The sequence below is a fragment of the Patagioenas fasciata genome, chromosome 6 (assembly GCF_037038585.1).
Source record: "Patagioenas fasciata isolate bPatFas1 chromosome 6, bPatFas1.hap1, whole genome shotgun sequence".
Classification (NCBI taxonomy): Eukaryota; Metazoa; Chordata; class Aves; order Columbiformes; family Columbidae; genus Patagioenas; species Patagioenas fasciata.
Genome location: NC_092525.1, coordinates 26,103,282 through 26,123,366, shown reverse-complemented (window position 1 = coordinate 26,123,366; position 20,085 = coordinate 26,103,282). Strand labels below are relative to the sequence as shown.

Here is a 20,085-nt window from a genome sequence, read left to right as displayed (position 1 = left end):
AGGGTCACGCTGCCATCCAGAGGGACCTCAACAGGGCAGACAGATGGGCTGACAGGAACTTCATGCAGTCCAACACAAGGAAGCGCACCAGTACCTGCTAGAAAATAGCTTTGCAGGCCAGACCCAAGGGTCCCGGTGGACACCAAGCTGAACATGAGCCAGCAACGTGGCCTTGCAGCAAATAAGGCAAATGGTGTCCTGGGCTGCTTTAGGAGCAGCATCACCAGCAGGTCAAGGGATCCTTCCCCTCTACTCAGCACTGGTGAGGCCACACCTGGGGCACTGTGTCCAGCTGTGGGCATCAATACATAAGCATACTGGAGAGACTCCAGCAAAGGGCCACCAATTAATAGTAATTTAACTTGTTACAAATATCAGCACATATGAGTACACTACAATGACCAAGGGAATTAGAAGATATTCAAAGTTTACCAAACCCAACACACAATTCTTCATAAATCATTACCTTGCCTCTTGCTCATAACCTGCTGTACTTTCAATTCTAGTTCTTGCTTCTCCTCAGTATATCAACAATTAGTAACATTTTCATTACTAGTTTTTACCATAAGCGTGCACTCCATTAGTAGAGAAATCCTTAAGAATTAAAGTATGTATCTGGCTCACAGGAAAAACAACCTGGATTAACAAAATGAGAACATCACTGAATGACTATTTCAGTATTAGTCTGGCAATATGACTATCAGAGATGCTTGCTCCCCTTAACTCTTTATCTCTTGAAATACAAAACAGTCAACATTCTGGTGCCAGTCCAGCTCAGATTCACAAACCCAAAACTTTCTGTCTCAAGAAAAAGCAAGTAACAAAAATCATGCTTAGTGCAGTTTACACAGTAATTGATTTAAAAAAAAAAAAAAACTGAGATTATGAAAATGCTTGACAATCAAGCGAAGGCAAGAATAAACACTAGTTTCTGCTCTTGTAGAAAGTGTCTAGCTGACAGCAGCAGTATTGCTATCAGGTTGTTCTTAGCTTACTGCAGAGGAAATTGGTTACCTGTAAATGAGCTGTGTCACTTGGAACTGTAATACTAGAAGCATATTTTACTAGTATAAATTCAGAAACCAAATTTCTAGTTTAGAATAATATTCCTAAAATTCAATCAGTCCTCAAAAAGTTGATTCTGTGAATCAGAAACAGGTATTCAAATACTCAGATGAGGAAACATGACACCTGTTTGTAGTCAGCATACAGAAAACATAGGAAGGTTTCTCAGAAATACAGAGTTCTTAACCAGCTGTTCTATTTTCTCTTTAGTCAGGAAAAAAAAAAAGCTGTAATAATAATGGTGACCCTTTATGGTATTCATAAAATGAATTTTAAGTATTCTTTCATTTCAAAATTACAAACATATTCTCTCAAAATGTCTGTATGCATTGCTATACATTTCCATACATTGCTATAAATTTCTGTTTTGCATTGTTATAAAAGTATTGGTATAAATGCTACTAAATCCAGATTTTTTTATCACAATGCTATACTAAAATGACTGGAGCTAAGGAAAGCTGGTTATTGTAACTTCACTAAGTTACACAAGTTAGAATTCACCTCAGGTTTTGTAAAATAAAAGGCACAAATGTCTTATCACCTATGCTGTCAACAAGAAAATTTTAAAAATTAGGTTCCAGCTTTGTAAAGAACTGTCCTGCTTTTATTTTTGAATGGTCACTGCAGTAAATATTTTTAGGGCATTCCTTTACAGGCTCTTGCACTTCAAAGAACTACCTCCTAAAAATGTCAAAAAGAAGAATCCCAATATTACCTCTTATCAGCTAATCTTTATCTTTTGTTTCACACCATCAACGCATATCCAAAGATTAAATTCATTATGCATGTTCTTTTGCAACAGAACGACAGTTACTGGGAATTTCTCTTGCCTGGTTTCTACAGGTAACAGCTCTAATTCATATAGTAACACCATCAGGAGGTGTAAGATGAGAAAGTTGAAGGTAACAGTCTGAAATAAATATGGTAATTCTGATAAAATTTTGAAACATACAGTGTTAAACAGCTCACCATTTCTCAAGGAAACTGCTTTCATCTTTGCTTCCTACTCCCACTTCAACTCCAAACCCTCAACGTTGGTAAAGCAGTAGGAGGCAAAAATGAAAATTATTTATTTTCTATGAAATAATTTCAAGATCACCATAATACATTCTATCTGTCTACAGATTCTTTGTCCCCACAAAAAATAATGTTTTCTAATTTCTCTCTTTTTCTGTTTAAGAAATTATAGCATCTGCTCTTGAGCAACTGTTAAAAAAAAAGAAGTACCTGTGGCTGAAACTGTGGAGCAGTAGGCCCCTGCATGCCTTGTGACTGTTCATCCATTCTATCACGTCAAAGCGTCCCTTACGTCCTGAAAAGATAAATACAGTTATTACAATGTAACTCAACCTGTATTTATGATCAATGAACATTACCAGAGGAACTGAAGAATTTTCTCATTTGCATGCTTGAGTTTACTAACATTTAACTACTCCAATCCTGCACTGTTTTGGGAAGGAAGCTTTCACTCCCCCACTTAAAACTGTCATCCCATGCCATTCTAGTACCATCAGCTATTTGTCACACCAAACCACAGCCATCCTCCAGAGCGACTAAGGGGCCCCGTGGCTTTGCCTTCCTCTCCTTAGTACTCCTGCATCAGGCATACAGATTGGGATTTTCTGTTGTTTTTTTCTCAGTATTAGCTGTAATCAATCCAAAGATAAGAGAAAAAGCACCTTATGGCAGGTCAGAGGAAAAAAAAAAAAGTTATCAAACTGAGGTGAGAGGCAGAGAAAGACTTGCACAGATTTCTAAGACTGTCAGAATGAGCAGGGTGACAAAGGGGCAAACAGTCAGCAGATACACAAAGAATGCAGACCAGTGGCAAGGCCATCTTTGCGTCAGCCCTAGGACACCAATACTGACAATTCTTGCAAGTTCTGTGACATCTCCTGTAAAACTTCCCACCAAGGCAAAAAATCACAACAGCACTGAAAATTAAACTGTTGTCACAAGACTGCACCTAAGTTCTCCAGTTTTCACAGAGGTTTATGTAGTTAAGGCAAATTCTGGAGGAGACATGCATGACAAACTTAAGGAATCTTCTACTAATCTCTTGCTGTAGACATCTTTCTACCACTGCCAAGAATCCAATTATTATTTTCTGAAGCGCTATTTTGAAGAGTCTGACTGGAAGTGTTTTGGAATTTGTCTCTTTCGCCCCTCCCCTTTCTTTTTTGCTTTTAAATTTGGGGAAAGGGTAGAAGGTAGAGAAGCCGTATCATTAACAGTGCCAGTGGCTCTGTCCTCTGTGGCTTGTTTTTATATTAAGAGGAAGCAAACTAAAGAGGCAACAAATATGTTCTACCATAGGAAGCATGGAACATCTCTAACTTATGGATTTGTTGTTGCTTTTGCAAAGGAAAGGCAAAGATCAGTATTTTCTCTCCATATATGTGAGTTCTTTCATCTTTTTAAACTTGTTTTTGTCTTTGAAGACTGCATGATAGATCCACATTTTAGAGTAATTTGGCATTTTGATCATACAAAATGCCAAGGATGCAAAATGAATCTTTTGTACTATTTGTCAATATAAGCAAGAATTAGATTCTGCTGCTTGAAGACTGTTTTCACAGTGAGGCATGCCTTTCACCTTGATAATCAACTCCAGAGGTCAAAACATAGTAGCATAATATTTATCATCTTTAACTTTAAATTGAGACAATAATTATTACTCTTCCAAAGGTGGTTTTCAAGTTCTAATTTATGGTGAAAAGACACTAAAAATACCAAAGAGTCATTGCTAGTTTGAAATTGAAAAGCTAATACAAAACACATTTAAATGTGACATGTCTATCACCTCTTTAAACAAGTAATGTGATGACCTCCTTCTGCAAATCCATCACTATGATATACATTGGTTCATGGAAAACAGATGAAGTGAGAGGCGAGCCAACTATACCACCACCACTCAAGACTTCCGAGTGCCAAACACAACTAATGTTTTTAAACACTCTCACACTGATCATGTAGGAGGAAAGGACTCCTTGCCTTCACCATATCACTTGCAAAGATAGGAACAATGACAGATTCTGAATCATTTATCTTGCAAAGATTAGTTTCATCATTTTGAAGATGCAAGTCATTTGGACTCAGACCAACCTGTACACAATAGTAATCGTAGGAACACAAGCATATATGCTAAATCTTATACTTCAATTATGGTTACTAACACTTTGCAGGTATAAGATGACTTTTGGTTAACTATTCACGCTTTAATTCTTCGTCTTTTTCATTGATCAAAACAGTAGGTGCCAACTACACAGAAAGGATGCTGGATGAAGTACCTGGGAATACAGACAACAAGACCAATTCTTCATTTGAAACTGCAACTGCATAGCAACTCCCTTAACTGACACTATTTACTCCATGCACTGAGCCCAACATACAGCAGATGGAAGCTAAGTCCTCACCAGTAAGTCAGCTTATCAAACCACAACTGACTGAACTGGGAATAGCACCTTCTTTCTTAACGCACTGGCCTCGCTGTCCTTATTCACCTTCTTAGCACCCACCTGTCAAGGCTCCTTGACATTTGCTTACACACCTAAAGATCACACAAATACACAAAGCAGCCCAAAATGCAAGGGTGCATTCCCACACCCCACCAGAAGCTCCCATCCCAATCAGCACTCAGCTTTCCCAGTGATTTCCAGCCAACTCCTAGAAGAGAGGTGAGACTGCCCACCACTCCGCTAGTGAAACAGAGCAGAGGGACTACTGAAAGGGAAACAGAGCTCATCACTGACATTCCACTGAAACACATTTTTAAAATAAAATTTAAAAAAATTATATACCTGGGAAAAACTTGAAATCCTTGTGACTTTAGGTCTTGCAACTAAGTCCTTACAAACATCATCAAAGTATTTAAGGAGAAAAAGCTTAAATGCACTGACTAACCACATGAAACATGCTTTTTAAACACTATTTTCATAGCTCAATATCCATAAACCATTCACATTGAAATACTTTTCAAGGTACTCAGGAAATAATGTTACTACTTTAACAGATGGCTGTTCTACAACAACAACAAAAGACAATGTTTTCCTGTAGAAAACATCATTAATAGTCTCCACGATACATGGTTTCCATTAGCTACATTTTATATACTACTGTTTGTTAATTTTGGATCTTAAGTGGGCACACTCAATAATCAGTGTCAAAGACAACACAGATATACTTTTTAAAAAGGATATACTTCAAAGAATATTCAGAGTACTACAATTTTGCTGGGAATCTGAAAATCGCAGTCTTCTTTTTTTCTGCAGAACATAGATGTAACTACTTCACATAATTGCTAACACAGAGAAACACAAAGTTACAAGGTTCACAATGTGCTGATCGGGCACAGGGTCAATTTAGCTGCTGTTCACAAAGTACAGAACGTACTATGTTTACTTCTGGATTACACTGTGAATTAAGGCAGGTATTTTTAGTTTTTACTATAACCATTATATTATTTTAGTTAGCTTAGAGCCAAGGCCCTTCAGAAACAACTATCCATTTAACACCGTACATATTCCTTATTTTTTGGTGTCAACAAGTTAGATTGTTCAGCATTAACACATATTTTAAATGCCATATTTAAAATCTTTCAACTACTGTTACTAACTAAATTCAAAGACAAGGATCATACTCAGTTCAGAGTAAAAACACACCACCACACCCCCTCCACACACATATATTAATACTAGCTGCCACATAAGAACACAGGCTATAGGAATATTCCCATTTGCTTGTATCACGTGTTGACTCTCAGCTACCCACAGTGCAACTTAAATCTAGGTAGAACATTCAAATAGTCACCCTGGTTGAAACAATGCAAACAAACAAACACACACACACACACACAAAAACCACAACAACAAGAAATACCACACAAATCACACACCACCACCAATCATGTGCTCTGGAAACAAGGGATTAGATTTCTAAATGCCTTACTGAATGTCCAAAACAAAAAGTAACACACAATCACCCATCCCAGTACATGGGTGTTAATCCCGGCACTTCATGCCACGGAGCCCAAGCTCTGCTCTCTGACGTGACGACAGCTCCCAGAGGAAAGCCACACACCTTTTGGGAGGAGACAAACTTTAGACCCTTTCTTCCTTTGCTACCACAGCTATAACAGCTTGGCCCTTGAGCTTGATGCAAGCAGCTTACAAAGCAGGCATCCTACTGCTTTATAAAACATACTGCCGTAACAGTCATTCTTTACCTCTTCCGAGGAAAAACATCAGCTGTTTGGAGCCAACTGGCCTCCTGGTCAAACCTGGCCCACACTTTGTCAGCTCACTCTCTTCAGCACCCCTCCAACACTGGCACCAGAGTGCAGGTTGCAGTTTATGAATTATCAAAGTGATTTTAAAAGCAGGGCCTCAGGACTCACTCTGGGAAGGTCCTGAATGAAGCCAGAGAATGTTGGCAGCTGTAAACTGAGCACAGCAACTTTACTGATCATGTTATATTTCATGACAGCACGGCTATGTGTTTTTCAAAGAAATGGTAAGTCATAAGTCATGTCGATAAAGCACACTAACCTGAAGTCTAAACCTATCATAATTCTTCAACATTAAAATGTATTTTTTTTTCCTGGTGCTCTGCATAAACCACTGAAGAGAAGAAATGTGTATGTTTGGATGCCATAATAGAAACATTTTACTCACAGAGTGAAAGTCACTTCAGTTTCATAGATAATATTTTTAGTGCATTCCTAAAGACTGAGGAATACTTAAAAAGCAGCAGTCCCCACACAGGACGCCACAAGCAGCTCTCAGAACCATGACATGCCCAAAGCCTTTATCCACTTCCTATATCTGAATATCTCCAACAAACACAACAAAAACACACTCAGCAGTTTACCTAAAATTCTGCTCTCTTGCTTCAAATTGGTTTTGTTGTGGTCTCTCACCCACCCACCCTGGACTGTAACTGGAAAGATGAAACTCATGTGGGTTGTAGTTTAAGTCCTAAAACACATTTCAATAAGTTATTCATCTGCCTTTATACCACTGGCATTCCAAACTCCTACTTAATAGGAGCATATTTAACAGGAGTAGCAAGAGATTCTAACTGGAAAAAAAAAAAATCCAAATAACAAGAATGACAGCACTGAGCATATGCAGCACCTTTTCAGTAAATTATTCCTTACTAACATAGACTATAAAATTAAATCTAGTTAAATATTCCACATTATTATGCCATTAATTCATAAAGTTACACACTCCACTTAAAGACAGTATTAGAAATGGTGAAATAATGCTGAAACGCTTTCAATATTTAAAAACAATAGCCAGTCAATGCCTTTCTACTAGACTTTATGATCTGTGACTGGTCATGCTCATGCCCAGACCAGATTGTCCATGTCTCAAACATACTAAACTTTTTATTGGTCTGCTGTTAATCACAAATTACAAGAAACATACAATCCACAATGTAACATAGTCAATAAAACAGCAACTTATTTAATTTATAGTGTACTGCAATGTTGCTGATTAACCTCTCACTTATACAAGTGAACCAAGTATTTTATATATATATATATATATACATATATATATACCAAGTATTTTATATATATCAAACAATTAACACACTAGTTTGTTTTTCTCACTCAGTGAAAAGCTATGTTAGATACATACATTAATAAAGCAAAATGCATTTAAGTTGACACAACTGAACTCTGCCAAGACAACCAACACCTTAATTGGCAAGAGGTGAAGCAAAATGAAAACTGGAAGATCAAGTTAAACATTATCACAGTACAATCTGTCATTTATCCCGATTAGTATACACACATATACACACATTATGTATATGCATAATAATATATAAGCATGCGCACACATATATACATGTGTCTATGCATAATAATATATAAATATGCACACAGATATATACACATCTATGCATATTTAGATTATGCATATGTAGCTACATGTGTATATACACAGAACACTTAGCTGACAGTGGCAGAAATGAAATATTTGCTTCATATTGTCAAAAAAAGTGTCTTCTAACATGTGAAAAATACGTATTAATTTGTAGAATTCTCTGCAGAAGCATCTGCATCAAAGTTGTATTTGTAACTTCTAAAGCACTGAAATTCATTTAATATAAATGTATGTCCAGAAGTAGGAATAGTTTTAATTTTATAAACAGCTTCTAGAAGCCTTTATTTTTTTTTTATATACTACCAGATAAATATTTCCTGTGGGATGGCAGGACACTCCTCCCCTCTGTATGGACAACCTTGAATGTGGACAACACAAATTCTCAGCACTTGTTAATCTAAAAGTAACTACCATCTACCTATGTGGAAATAACTAATATTGAATTTCTCCACAAACTTATGTCCAAATTCCCTATGCATAGGTAGTCCAGTCAAAGCAGCCAAAAACCACACAGATAGTTAAGCTGGGTTAGGAGTTGGTTTTAGCAAGAAAAGAAGTAACCATACTTTTTGATAAGTAAATTTTACTTGTAAGTGAATACAGTAAGAGCCAATATGCCATTTTCTCATCCATCCATTCCAATTTATCAGGTGTATTTTCATTCCAACCCTGAAAAGCCAGTCACCATCATTCCCCACCTACTAAGGGTTTCTTTCTGTCAGTGCTGTCTGACTAGAAGATGAAAGTCCAAGCTCTCCTGCTTCACAAGTCCGCTCTCCTTCCTCTCCATTCATTTGCACAATTTAAGAAGTTATATTTTGTTTACTTCTCCCTCTCCATTTCAATCATGTCACTCCAATAGATTGCTTATCTTGAAAGGTGCTCCCAAAGGGTTGTACGTGCACTGACTTGCCCTTTTTTGAACTGTTAGTTATTGCATAGGAACTGAAGAACTACCAGGAAATGAAACTGCTCAGGCAACAGGCTTCTACATTTAACTTGTGTTCACCTGCAAAGAAATTTGATAACTATACTTCTTCATACTGAGTAGCCAGTTATAAAGGATACCTTTAATTCCCTGCAAAACTTTACACTGTGAAATGATCACAATCCATGTATGGTATCTAACCAAAGCACTATCAACAAAGCAAATCCTTAGCCCAGATAATGCTCTGTTAGGATGTGGGTTTAGGACTGTGTGAACCAATTACTTGATGCTGCTGCTTCCCCTGCCTTCACCCATGCCTTCCACATCCTCTTCTTCCCAGCAGTGTTCCCATGGCTACCCTGATTCCTGGGAAGGTAACTGAAGTGAGCTCAAGACAAACCCTGACAACAAGCGACTTTTTTTCTAATTCAGTTCCCTGAATCATTCCATTGCAGAGACAAGGACACAATGTGATAGCAAAAGACAGAGGCAAAGACATAGCTGAGGGCAGAGCTGTCCTGACTTAGATCAGTGAAACCTACCGTCAAATTACATCTCTAACGTGAAATTGTACAAGCCAATCTAATAGCTCAGTAGCACCAAAGATCTTGCATTCTCTCCCTTCTCTGCCACATGATCCTGTGTAGCAATCTTGAACACTTTGGACCTTTTGCTGAGCTGATTTAATTCCCTAATGTATCTAGGTATACATTCTGCAAGCAGTCAACTAAATCAATGCACATGGAAGTCTACAACTACTTAATTTTTCTCTGGCATTCAGAAGTTCAAAGATGGAATACATAGGAAGGATTTGTGGAAGAAACAGAATATCTCCACTCTGGCAACAGCACACTAGTACAAGAGCTCACCACATTTCATCTTACTTCACCTTCGGGTAGAGATGCCAACAAGTACTTAAATTCAAAATACCTATGGCAGGAAGGTAAGAGCCAGCATGGAGTGAACATTTATTCAACACCAAGCCGAGAGTTTTGTCAGCAAAATCCTGCACAGGGTACGCAGAAATAGGAAACAAAATAAACGGAAAGAGAATAAACCAGGGTAACAAGCCAAATTGCAAAAAAAGTGCAAAGATTTTTCAGGGAAAGGAAGATAAGACATGGTTTGGAAACCCTTACAACCCCAAAACCTCAAGAGCTCAGTACACAGAGAGGGAAAAGAGGAGACCTTTCCCTAATGAAGGGATGGTTTTAAATGCACATATAAATTATTCATAAGGAGATGCTGAAGAGATGTACTGAAAGTGCAAACAGCTGAGCTTCACATATGGGTTTAAAAAGATGCAGGATAAATCAAAAGGCTGGAAGCATTGTCAGGTAAGCCCATTATTGCTAGGCACAGGAGGAAAAACACCCAGTTTGGAAAACAGGCTACATACAACTGCGCTACAACCATGGCTGATAACATCCACATTGCCATAGGTGAAGTTAGAACACATTTAACAATAAATTCCACCTAATCCTCAAAGAAATGTCTAAATATCTCAGAAACCAGTGTAAGAAAAAACACTGTGATATCACACTGTAGGTTTATGTGTACATTTGCAAGCTGAAAAAAAAAAAAATCTGTAGTATATATTTTAAAATCTATGCTACCTCAAAGATTGCAAAATTAATGAAGCACTATGCAGAATCAGAAAAGAAATGCCAGTCATATTTAACAGGCTTTCTACGATTCTCTAACACTACCTTTGAATCCTGAAACCACACATGACAGTGGCAAGTAATCCAGGATCCCTGGGTCCAGGAGCAAAGCAGCCAGCACACTCACTCCAGAAGCTGGCCAGCACTCAAGTTCACAGATCTTTCTGTGTTTTACATTAAACTGCCACTGGCTGAAACATGCAATATCCACTCCTGGCTTTGGAGTATTCTCAATGAGCAGCTGTATATCTAGTCATCTGCTTGCAGGCTGCTTGCTGCTCCTCTTCTGGAGTCCTACTTATCTCCATGAACTTCACAAGCAGCTCACAGACCTAACACACAGTTCCAAATTTCAGTCAGGACAAGTACTAGAAGTTCACTGCTGCAAAGACAACTCCTTTTTTGGATCTGCTCTCAGATGAGGATGAAAAGGGTACAGAAGAAAGGCCTCTACAGGACAGAATGCTACACATTTTCCCACAAGTTTTTATTTAGAATTAATTTTAAGTTCACCTGTGATATTTTTGCGTTACAGCTTTCAAGGAATCAATAATTATGTACTTTATACACTGACAACAGAAGATTAAAATGAACTGAAGACTGGCTCATCAACACTTTGCAGCACCTAACTCAAACAAACCTCTCCCAAAGATTTAATCAAGGATCTAATCTGCAAGCTTTACATTACTTTTATGATATTTTAAAGCAATTAATCCGGTCCAACAGACAGCAATAACTTTGTTATAAATCATTCCAAGCAGATTAAAGCAAAGAGGCCTGAATGCCAGATGATGCAAATAGTCTATTTACTTTGTCACCCATAATCAACAGCAAGAAGTCATTAATATCACAAGATTAATTACGTGCAACCAGTTTTTAACATGCTTGTTCATAGCAATTTTTTACAAATTCTTCTTTGTAATGCCTAGTTTAAAAACTCATAACTAATTGCCTTACCTAAGCATGTGTTCTGTTTAACCAACAGGGAAAAATGGCACTTGAAATATACTGCATATTTTCTAGCTACAAAAATCATGACTGAGTCACAGCTATGTTTCACATGCCAGAGACAAATGCATAGGATTATCCTCACCAGCGAAGCAACTCATTTTAATAGCATTGCTTCTCTTCAGCTTTTTAAACTAACCTGTTGGGAAGAATCCTTTTAATACTTACTAAAAAGAAAACAGGTAGTGATGTGGTATTTCACGCTAGGGCTGAGTTCCTTCCCACATGGCCAGGGGGTCAAAGAGGGACAAACAGAGTAAACCAGTGCTCTAAAGACTGCTTTTATCACCACTTTGGTATTTTGGTCGGTTATTTTCATCTCTATTGCAAAGCACATGGAACATCGCTAAACTGAACAAATATTTTGGAAATTAGTCAGTTAGGACCATCCATAGTATTAACCTGCACAAGCTAATCCCCTCCACTCCACATCATTCCTAAGCACTGCTCCTCAGGAATCAGAACGGATTTTTCTATAAGCCCCAGATAATAAAAAAAAAAATCCCTTGGAGGCAGAGAAGAAGTTATTGTAGTTGGACTTTTCCCAGGACACTTTCCAAGGTAACGTGAACTCATCCATGCAGCACAGATGTTTGGAACAACGTCAAACCCCAGAAGGCAACAAGGCATCAATGGCGATACAACTGAACATAGGGCTAGTGTAAATGCAGGATATTGTATGAAGTTTATTAAACACAGGGGTTTTTTTCCATGCATGAACAAATTGTATTTGTGCACAGAGACAATTTGGTAAGATAATGGACTGGCTGTGTTTTGTGCAACTGAGCTCAACTCTGCTAAAAAGTATAGGAAGGTATAGGTGGGCTATATGGCTCTGTCTTACAATTCAGAAGATACCACAGGACACAGCAAAACGAGCAACTGACTTCTTGTTTGTCATTTGAGTTTCTCATGCACTCACAGGCTTTCAGATGAAATCTAAAATGTTAGGGTTTTTTTTCTTCTTTGAAAACAAGTTTCTATGGTGGGGATGAGATTCTACTTGTCTAATTCTTGTAGGCTTTGGAAGACAGTGTGACAAGTCAACCAAAAAAATGATTATTATTTGGCTAGAATGCCTTGATTTGTTCTCAATTTTTTTCACTCCAATGACTAACTGGTATGTTAAATACAAGATATCTGTGATAGAGGCAATATCTCTACCCTTACTGTGAAAATCTCTAAGTGTGCTTTAAGAAGTCAACTACCCAAACATCAGATATTTATTAATATAACGTCTTCATGTTTTGAAATTAACAAACAGGTGTTCTTCATATAGTCTTTCCTCCAGTATTAAAAAAAAAGAAAAAACCCCAAACAAACATACACACACACCCCCCTGAAGGTCTTCAAGTTCTTCCTTCAAAGCTGCTGGATGTTGCTTGTAAGTTTCCCTCTTTCCACAACTCAAAACAGTTCTACCTTCCTCTGCCTAAGGTTTTCATGGCCCATGAGCTAATGACTGCTTTCTACTTCATTTTATCTCTCTCAAGATAGCCCGAGTCCAAAATTTCAAATACAGACATTTCCACAGCGCTGCAACACTGAACTGTCTCCCAGTTAGCCTTGGAAGTAAAATATTTTTATACTTCATTCTTCCTGATTTAGTGGAGCTGCAAACATCCACTTGACATCTAATTATCCAAAGTATCTACCTTACAGATTAATATAACATTCACTGTTAATTTCTGCATCTCAAGCTTGTGATAAAACTTTTTACAAAAAATATACCCAGTACATTCAGTAAAATTACTATGTATGGTGACCTTTCCTGAGAAGCGAGGCTGCCATTGCAATCCATGAAAACAGTGTTATCAGTGCAATGGTGACAAAAGTTTAACGTTCAGTTGGTGTAAGCAGCAGAAAAAAATAAGAAACAAGTTTTTTACAAAATCTAGGATCAAATCTTTGTGTGATTTAATGCACACACATCTCAGCATCTTTTATCAGAAGTAGGTTTAACATCCCAAGTAGTTTTACCATTCAAGCAGCAATGTTCCTCACAAAATGCGGAAGAAAACAAATCATATCCTACCCAAAGAACAATATTCTGAACTTCTGAATCCTAAATCCAAGCAGCTACAGTTCGCACGGACACAAACTGGAACTGAGGGCCAGTACCAGTATAGCCGAGATCAGATGATACTCAGAAGCACGGCCAGGAAGGGGAAGAAGCAGCAAACCTGGCAGCTGGAGGATGTCTCCCTGCCGCACTCCCGCTAGGCCTCAGCCGCACCGGGCGTGAGGGGCGGCGGACCCGGAGCCCCGGGAGGCTGGAGAGAACGGGAGGAGGAAACGCCGGCACACGCCACAGTGGCCCTGACCGCCGGGCGCTGCAGGGCCGGGGCCGCGGTTGCTCCCGCCCGGGCCGGGGCTCTCCAGACACGCTGCCCGGGGCTCCCGGTGACGCCGCTAGTTTTACTCAGTGCGCAGCGACACCGCCCAGACGGGGCTGCCTCCCCCGGGGAGCATCCGCCAGACACCGACCTCCCAGGTGCGAGGCGGGCAGCGAAGCCTGGAGAAAACCAACTAGAAACGACGGGAAACATGACGGAGCGGGCTCCTCTCGCGGTTTAACCCGGCGCTGGGCCAGGGGCCGCTCCCCAGAGCCACGGCAGCGCCCGTCTGCGCCGCGGGGCGGGGGCAGGTGCGAGACCCCCGCGCGAGCCGGCGCGCGGCCAGCCCGCCCCCTCGCGCGGCGCAAAAAGTTTCTGCGCTCGCAGACCCGCCGCGCTCCCGCCCCCTGCGCCGGGAGGAGCGGCAGCTGCCGTGGCCAATAGCACCGCGAGCGAGAGCCCCGGCGACCAATGGCAGGAGGTGGGACCCCCGGCAGCCGCCCGCGCAGCGCTGGGAGCGCCTCCCGGAGAGCGGGCGCGGCCGCTGGGACCCCCGCCACGGCCCCACTCCCACGCCGCCCGTGCGGCGGCTCCGCCGCGCCCCCGCTCACCGGGAAGCCTGGCTCTGCCACTCCTGGCGCGGGGGCCCGGAACCGGCCTCCTCTTCTCCCCGGCTTCTCAGGCCCGGGCCGGACCTGGCCGTGAGTGCCTAGCGGGGCTCCTGGCGGGCGGCTCGGGCATCCGCAGCGGCCCCGACCTCCTCTCCGCCCCCTGCGGCTCCGGCCGGGCCTGTAAACATCCCGGCATCCCCGAGGAGAGAGGCGGGGCGGCCGCCGGGCTCCGCCTCGCACCGCCGCTCCTCTCCCGGCCGGAGGCTTGGGGTCTGCCGGCGGCTCCGCCGCACGGTGTTGCCTGCCGGGCAGCGGGAAGCTTCCGCGCGGCGCTGGGCAGCCGGGACCCCGCCGCGCCGTGACCGGGGCTGCCGGGCCCGGGCCGCCCAGAGCAGCCGGGACTCGGTTGGGAACCAGCGCGGAGGGGCAGCGGGCGGGGGAAGTTTGCAGCCCGTGTGAAAATGACTTGGCTGGTAGATGTTTTGAGACAGGCACTGTTCGTCCGATGTATGTTTACGCTGCCAGCCACAGTGGAGCCTTGGTCTGCGCTGGCACTGCAGTAATGCAGCAATTACGGAAAGCGAAGCGCTCCCCTGGCAAAACCAGGGGTACGTGGGAGCAGGAGAAGTAACAACTCAGGCCTCTGGAAACTAGGGACCAGTTCTTCTGCAGTTCAGCGAACAGCATGGGTCTAAAACTTTGGCCCAGACTGCTCTGGAAAACTGAGTGTCAAACAACATGCTTTCCATTTTGTATATAAATTGTGATACGCAGTCGACAAGACATTAGGTATTGACTGAGTATATTAGCTGAAAATGACTCAAACTCCTTTTTGCTATACTTGAAGAAATAAAAATGACAGGAACAAAAAAGACTAGACTCTTACTGAGTCCTGCCCCATCAGCTTTTACTTTTACAACAGCACTGGGTTTAAGTAGATTAAAAATACTAAATTCCATAACAATATTATTTTTCAGGTTCCTGAAAGTTTAGCCTGCTTCAGGATAAGGAAAAGCAGTTAACGTCATAGAACAGAGATCTTAACCAGCAATAGGCAAAAACTATGAAAGCTGATCACAATTTCCCCTGTAAGGTTATGGATTATTGTGATCAAATGGTTTCTTCTTCAGGTGTGGAAACCCTCCATAAAAGACAGATCTCTGGCATTCCAGTGAGAAAAACCACAATTAGAAACTACCTAGAATCAGACATACTTTATTTTTTCCAAAGCAAAGTCTCATTTCAGTTCTCATGAGGGCTGTTCTGTTGTTTTGTTTTTTTTTTTTTCCTTGTAGCAGGTAAAGTTATATTTGGTTTATGTCTCTTGCAGAATAAATAGGAAATGAGCCAGTGTGTCTGGGAAAAGTGTATTCACCTCCCTCTGTACAAAATTGTACCGTCTGCTTTTGAGGAAAACATTTCAGCTTTGAGAAGTCTTCAGTGTATTCAGTGATACAAAGTCTAATGAAGTTTGGAAGGAAACTCTTTTGCTGGCTCTCATTTCTCTGATGTTAACATATTTATCAATCATTCTACACATTTCCACTTTATTAACATAGAGTTCATTGATTTCACTAGCCAAATACAATGATAAGGTGAGCACTCTGCCTGTGGAATCAGACATACCCTAGAAGCTTCCACTTCCAAGTGCATTTTGTATTTCTTTAAAAAGTGTGGTCCAAAACAATAAATCGGAATAAGATTTTTTTTTTTTTTCTGCATGGATAAACTGTCTTGCAAAAGCAGTTTCTTGAACAAGAATTACCTGTGTTGTTTTCTTGTTATAAGTGCAATACTTTGGGTTTTCCTGCATACCAAAGAGTAAAAACTTCACAGAGCTGGCATATAATGTTAAGATGTTACTCAGAAGAATTACAGTCAGCAATACCATTGAATGTTTTCCATCTACAAAAGTCCCTTTAGTCTCAACCAGAAATTTAGTTGTGCAAGACAGTCGTGCATTTGTAAAACATCTGATGGAAAAAGGAGGGATTGATATCTGGTGAGCAGCTGACTACAAAATACCAAGTTTTATTAGGTATCATTTTTTTTTTTTTCCAAGTAAAGGCAATTACTACTATGATATCCAGCTATTGTTCTTTTCTAGATTCTCTCGGATGGAAAATGAGCAGTTCACGATCACCGAGGGAGACAGAGGTAGCATTTGAAGCTTTCTCTGCATTCGTGCGTTAAAAGAGAATAACCCAGAGCTTACTTGCCTTTTTTTCCGATATGTTTCTCACTGTCTTCCTTGCCTTAATCTGACTGTATTTGGCTTTTTTGTCTTTCATCCTATTTTTATAGGCACTGCACTTACTTTCATTCTTTTTCCTGGATTTCCTCCATGCTGTTATTTCACTTTACATTTCCATAATATTTTGAGTTCTCTGTTTAGCTGCTTGAATCCAATGGCAACTTTAGACTGACACGATCAATTGCTGCAGCATCTTCTCTTTCTCATATTACAACCTTACCCTTGTCAGAGGATGGTTGTTTCCATTTCCTTTTTGGTGCTTGAGAATCAGAAAACCTAAGAATAAAGAGGCTGCTCCAGTTAATTAGTCCTTTATCATGATCGGGCAGAAAACCCTTTATATTAATGTAACTACAGTGCGCACATTAATTTTAGATATACAAAGTGACATACCACAGAAGATTGTCTTCAGACTTGTGCTATACAAATGTTTATTTACAGAAGGATGTTTTTCTTTGCTTTTCATTGCACATTTTCATTCAATAAATTCATCTAGTATTCCCTGTAATGGAGTCTTTATATCAGACCGAATCAAAAAGGCAGAAGATGCTCCAGAAGATCCAGTAGCCTTGGGGACTGTTAAGGAGCAGGCTTATCTCTGGCAAATGCATCTCTTGGAGGCTGGAGGGGACACTGCCTAACCAGCTAGCAAAAGATTAGAGAAAATGCACAAAGACATGCTGGAATTATGGATCTGGGAGGGAGAACATGGCTTGTTCCCCAAGGCTTATCAACTCCTGAAGGTGTTGCCAACAAATGCTCTACTCCTGGAATCAATCAGGTTAGGGGCAGATGCTGCACTTCACTAGCCTTGCTATTATAAGTCTATGTACATAGAAATATTAAATTAGGAAAGCTCTACCAGTCTTTTTCTGATAATTGAAATCTGTATAATTGAAATCTGTTAATATTTGTAACCTATAAATATGGCCAGGGTTCAAGAACATGAAAAATACCAAATCATGACAAAGGATATTATTTGGGATGGCAGTGTTACGCTTGGGTTGTCACTGAACTAGAAAACAGTGTCCTTTGCCAGGATTAAACTACTGGAGTTAAAAGCAGTTGGAGACTGTTAGATGACAACATCAAAGTCAACCAGTAACGCAGATGTTTAGACCAGCTCCCCAGTTGATTCCTAACTTGCTTTCCACAGGCATCCAGGCCTCTGTACATCTAGATTCTTGAGATGTTCATTAACAGAATAAACTTAAGACTCAGGAAAAATATTGATTTTCAAACTTTAAAACTTTCAGGCAGAAGAGCTCACTAGGACAGTGGAGCATGGGAAGAGCTGTCTGGGGTCACAGACACAGGAGCATAACAGAGCAGCTCACTAGTTAACAATTCTTTAGGTTCTTCGAATCAACAAACTACAGGAAATTAATCAAAAGAAGCAACTGCTCTGCTCTAAGTCCTTGAAGCCTGAGAACTCAGGCTTCAAGTTTCCCTCTATGCTGGGTCTTTGTTGCTAATAGTGAAAAGGCCAGGATAGCCGCCTGTGACATGGGAGGGAAGTCAGAAAGGCTGAGAAGGCAGGAGTAATGAGAGAGATATGTTATATATGTACTGGATAAATATTATGATAGGGCTTTATGCAGAACTTAAGCTTTTAGACAACGTAAATCATTAAATGGAGTGATTCATCAGAGGAGGTTGGAGAACTCCTGATCGGGACCAAGCAGGTCACCAGACCTTCTTCAGAACTTATGTATCAAAGACCTGTTTCAGAATTTTGATCATAATATATTTAAATTCAACCCTTGTAGAAGTGAAAAGGCCAAATAAATTTACCATAGCAACAGTGAATGTTGAAAAGACAACTACATAAAATCAAGGAAGTTTGTTAAAAGTGAATTAAAAGGAATAGCCAAAGGGGAAAGTGACCTGTATTAGAATTTCTTAGGAAGTATCTATCATCTATCAAAGCCAGTAAGAGGATCTCCAAAAGAGTAGCAAAGCTCTACATGAGAATAAAGAATAGTACTAAAATCAAAAAGGCACTCCTAAAAATATTGTGTTCAGATGAAGAAAACAGAAAATAGGAAAAATTCTGGCAAGCTAAACGGAAAATTGTAAAAGACAGACCAAAAACATTTGAAGGAAAATGTTGGTAATGGTATAAAACTTTATTGTAAAAACTCTTCCAAACACATCAGAAGCAAGCAGCCTGCTGTTGTAGGCTCTGCAGGGCCAATAAATGATCGTGATTTCAAGACAGAAGGATTCAACAAAGATAAGGATAGAAACACTGTTTGCTTCTATAGATACTATGAGAGAGACAGGGGAGCCCTTTATACTACACAAACCCATGAGAGCTTTTGGAAAGGTATGTGGAAACATGAGCTTGGATGATATAGGGTTCCTGTATTTCAAAACACTTCTTGACAATTCTTCACTAACACTTCTTAAAGAGATTAAGCAGTTTTGAAATAAGTGGAAAGAGGACAGTACTTAGCTAATAACTGATTTCAGAAAGGAAAAAAGATAGAAATAAATAATCCATGTCCACAATGGAGGGAGGTTTCTCGTAGAATCTCACAGGGGTGTTCTGGGTCCATTGCTGTTTACATACTCTTTATAAATAACACAGAAAAGATATAATAAGATGACCAAGTTTACCAGTGGTATAAAATCATACAGGTTAATAATTTGGGAAAACAAACAAACAAAAACAAAAAATACCCAGCCCTGGAAAACAGGAGGGATGAAAAGGAAAATGAGTGTAAGCAAAAACTTCTATAAGGAAAAACTAAAATAAATGGAAAACTTCAGCTTAAACATAAATGACTAAATGAAATGACTGAAGGGAGATGGAAAATGGATATGTCAACTTATAAAAGGCATAAAGAAGATAATTATGATTGTTATTGCTTCATTGGTTAATATTGATAAAAGAATAATCACTCCTTACTTCCCATAGTGAAAGAATCAGGTACCATAAAGTGAAATTAGCAGGTAGAAGTTTTGAATGAAAGATATGCAAGCACTTTTCTATATGATAACTACTTAAAATGTGCAGGTGAAAAGCATGAGTGGATTCAAAACTTTCACAGAAAAGAACATGAATAGCCATTTAAATGATAAACAAAAAAGTTACGGGTATGACCACCAGCTTAAATCTTTTTAGTTTTGAGACAACAAATACTGAGGAATGGGATTGTTTCATACATTTTTCCAGAGGTAATTTTGTTCACCTCTTACAGAGATAAACCGTTCTACTGAAAGTGGAGGTATTCTTTTTCATATAAACATTGACATTTTTAAACATTGAGGAGACTGACTGTGCAGTTGTATATCTAAAACAGAGCTTCTAAACC

The 20,085-nt window shown here is 39.9% G+C and overlaps 1 protein-coding gene across 7 annotated transcripts in view; it reads right to left on the bottom strand.

The window, feature by feature from the left end:
• NEK7 (NIMA related kinase 7) overlaps window positions 1–14,730 on the bottom strand; it is a 90,036-nt gene extending 75,306 nt beyond the window's left edge. For 2 of the 7 annotated variants that reach the window (XR_011739753.1, XM_071810316.1), the window contains exons 1-2: window positions 14,512–14,730; window positions 2,293–2,377 (exon numbers count right to left, since the gene is read on the bottom strand). Coding sequence is in view for 5 of the 7 variants with exons in the window: in XM_071810316.1 (XP_071666417.1) it covers window positions 2,293–2,349 (57 nt within the window). In the remaining 2 variants the exon portion in view is untranslated. Of the gene's footprint in view, window positions 1–2,292; window positions 2,378–13,599; window positions 13,716–13,747; window positions 14,018–14,051; window positions 14,190–14,511 lie in introns of those variants that run through there. The other 5 variants (XR_011739752.1, XM_065842164.2, XM_071810319.1 and 2 more) reach the window with 4 other exon arrangements.
• Window positions 14,731–20,085: the final 5,355 nt, after the last annotated feature.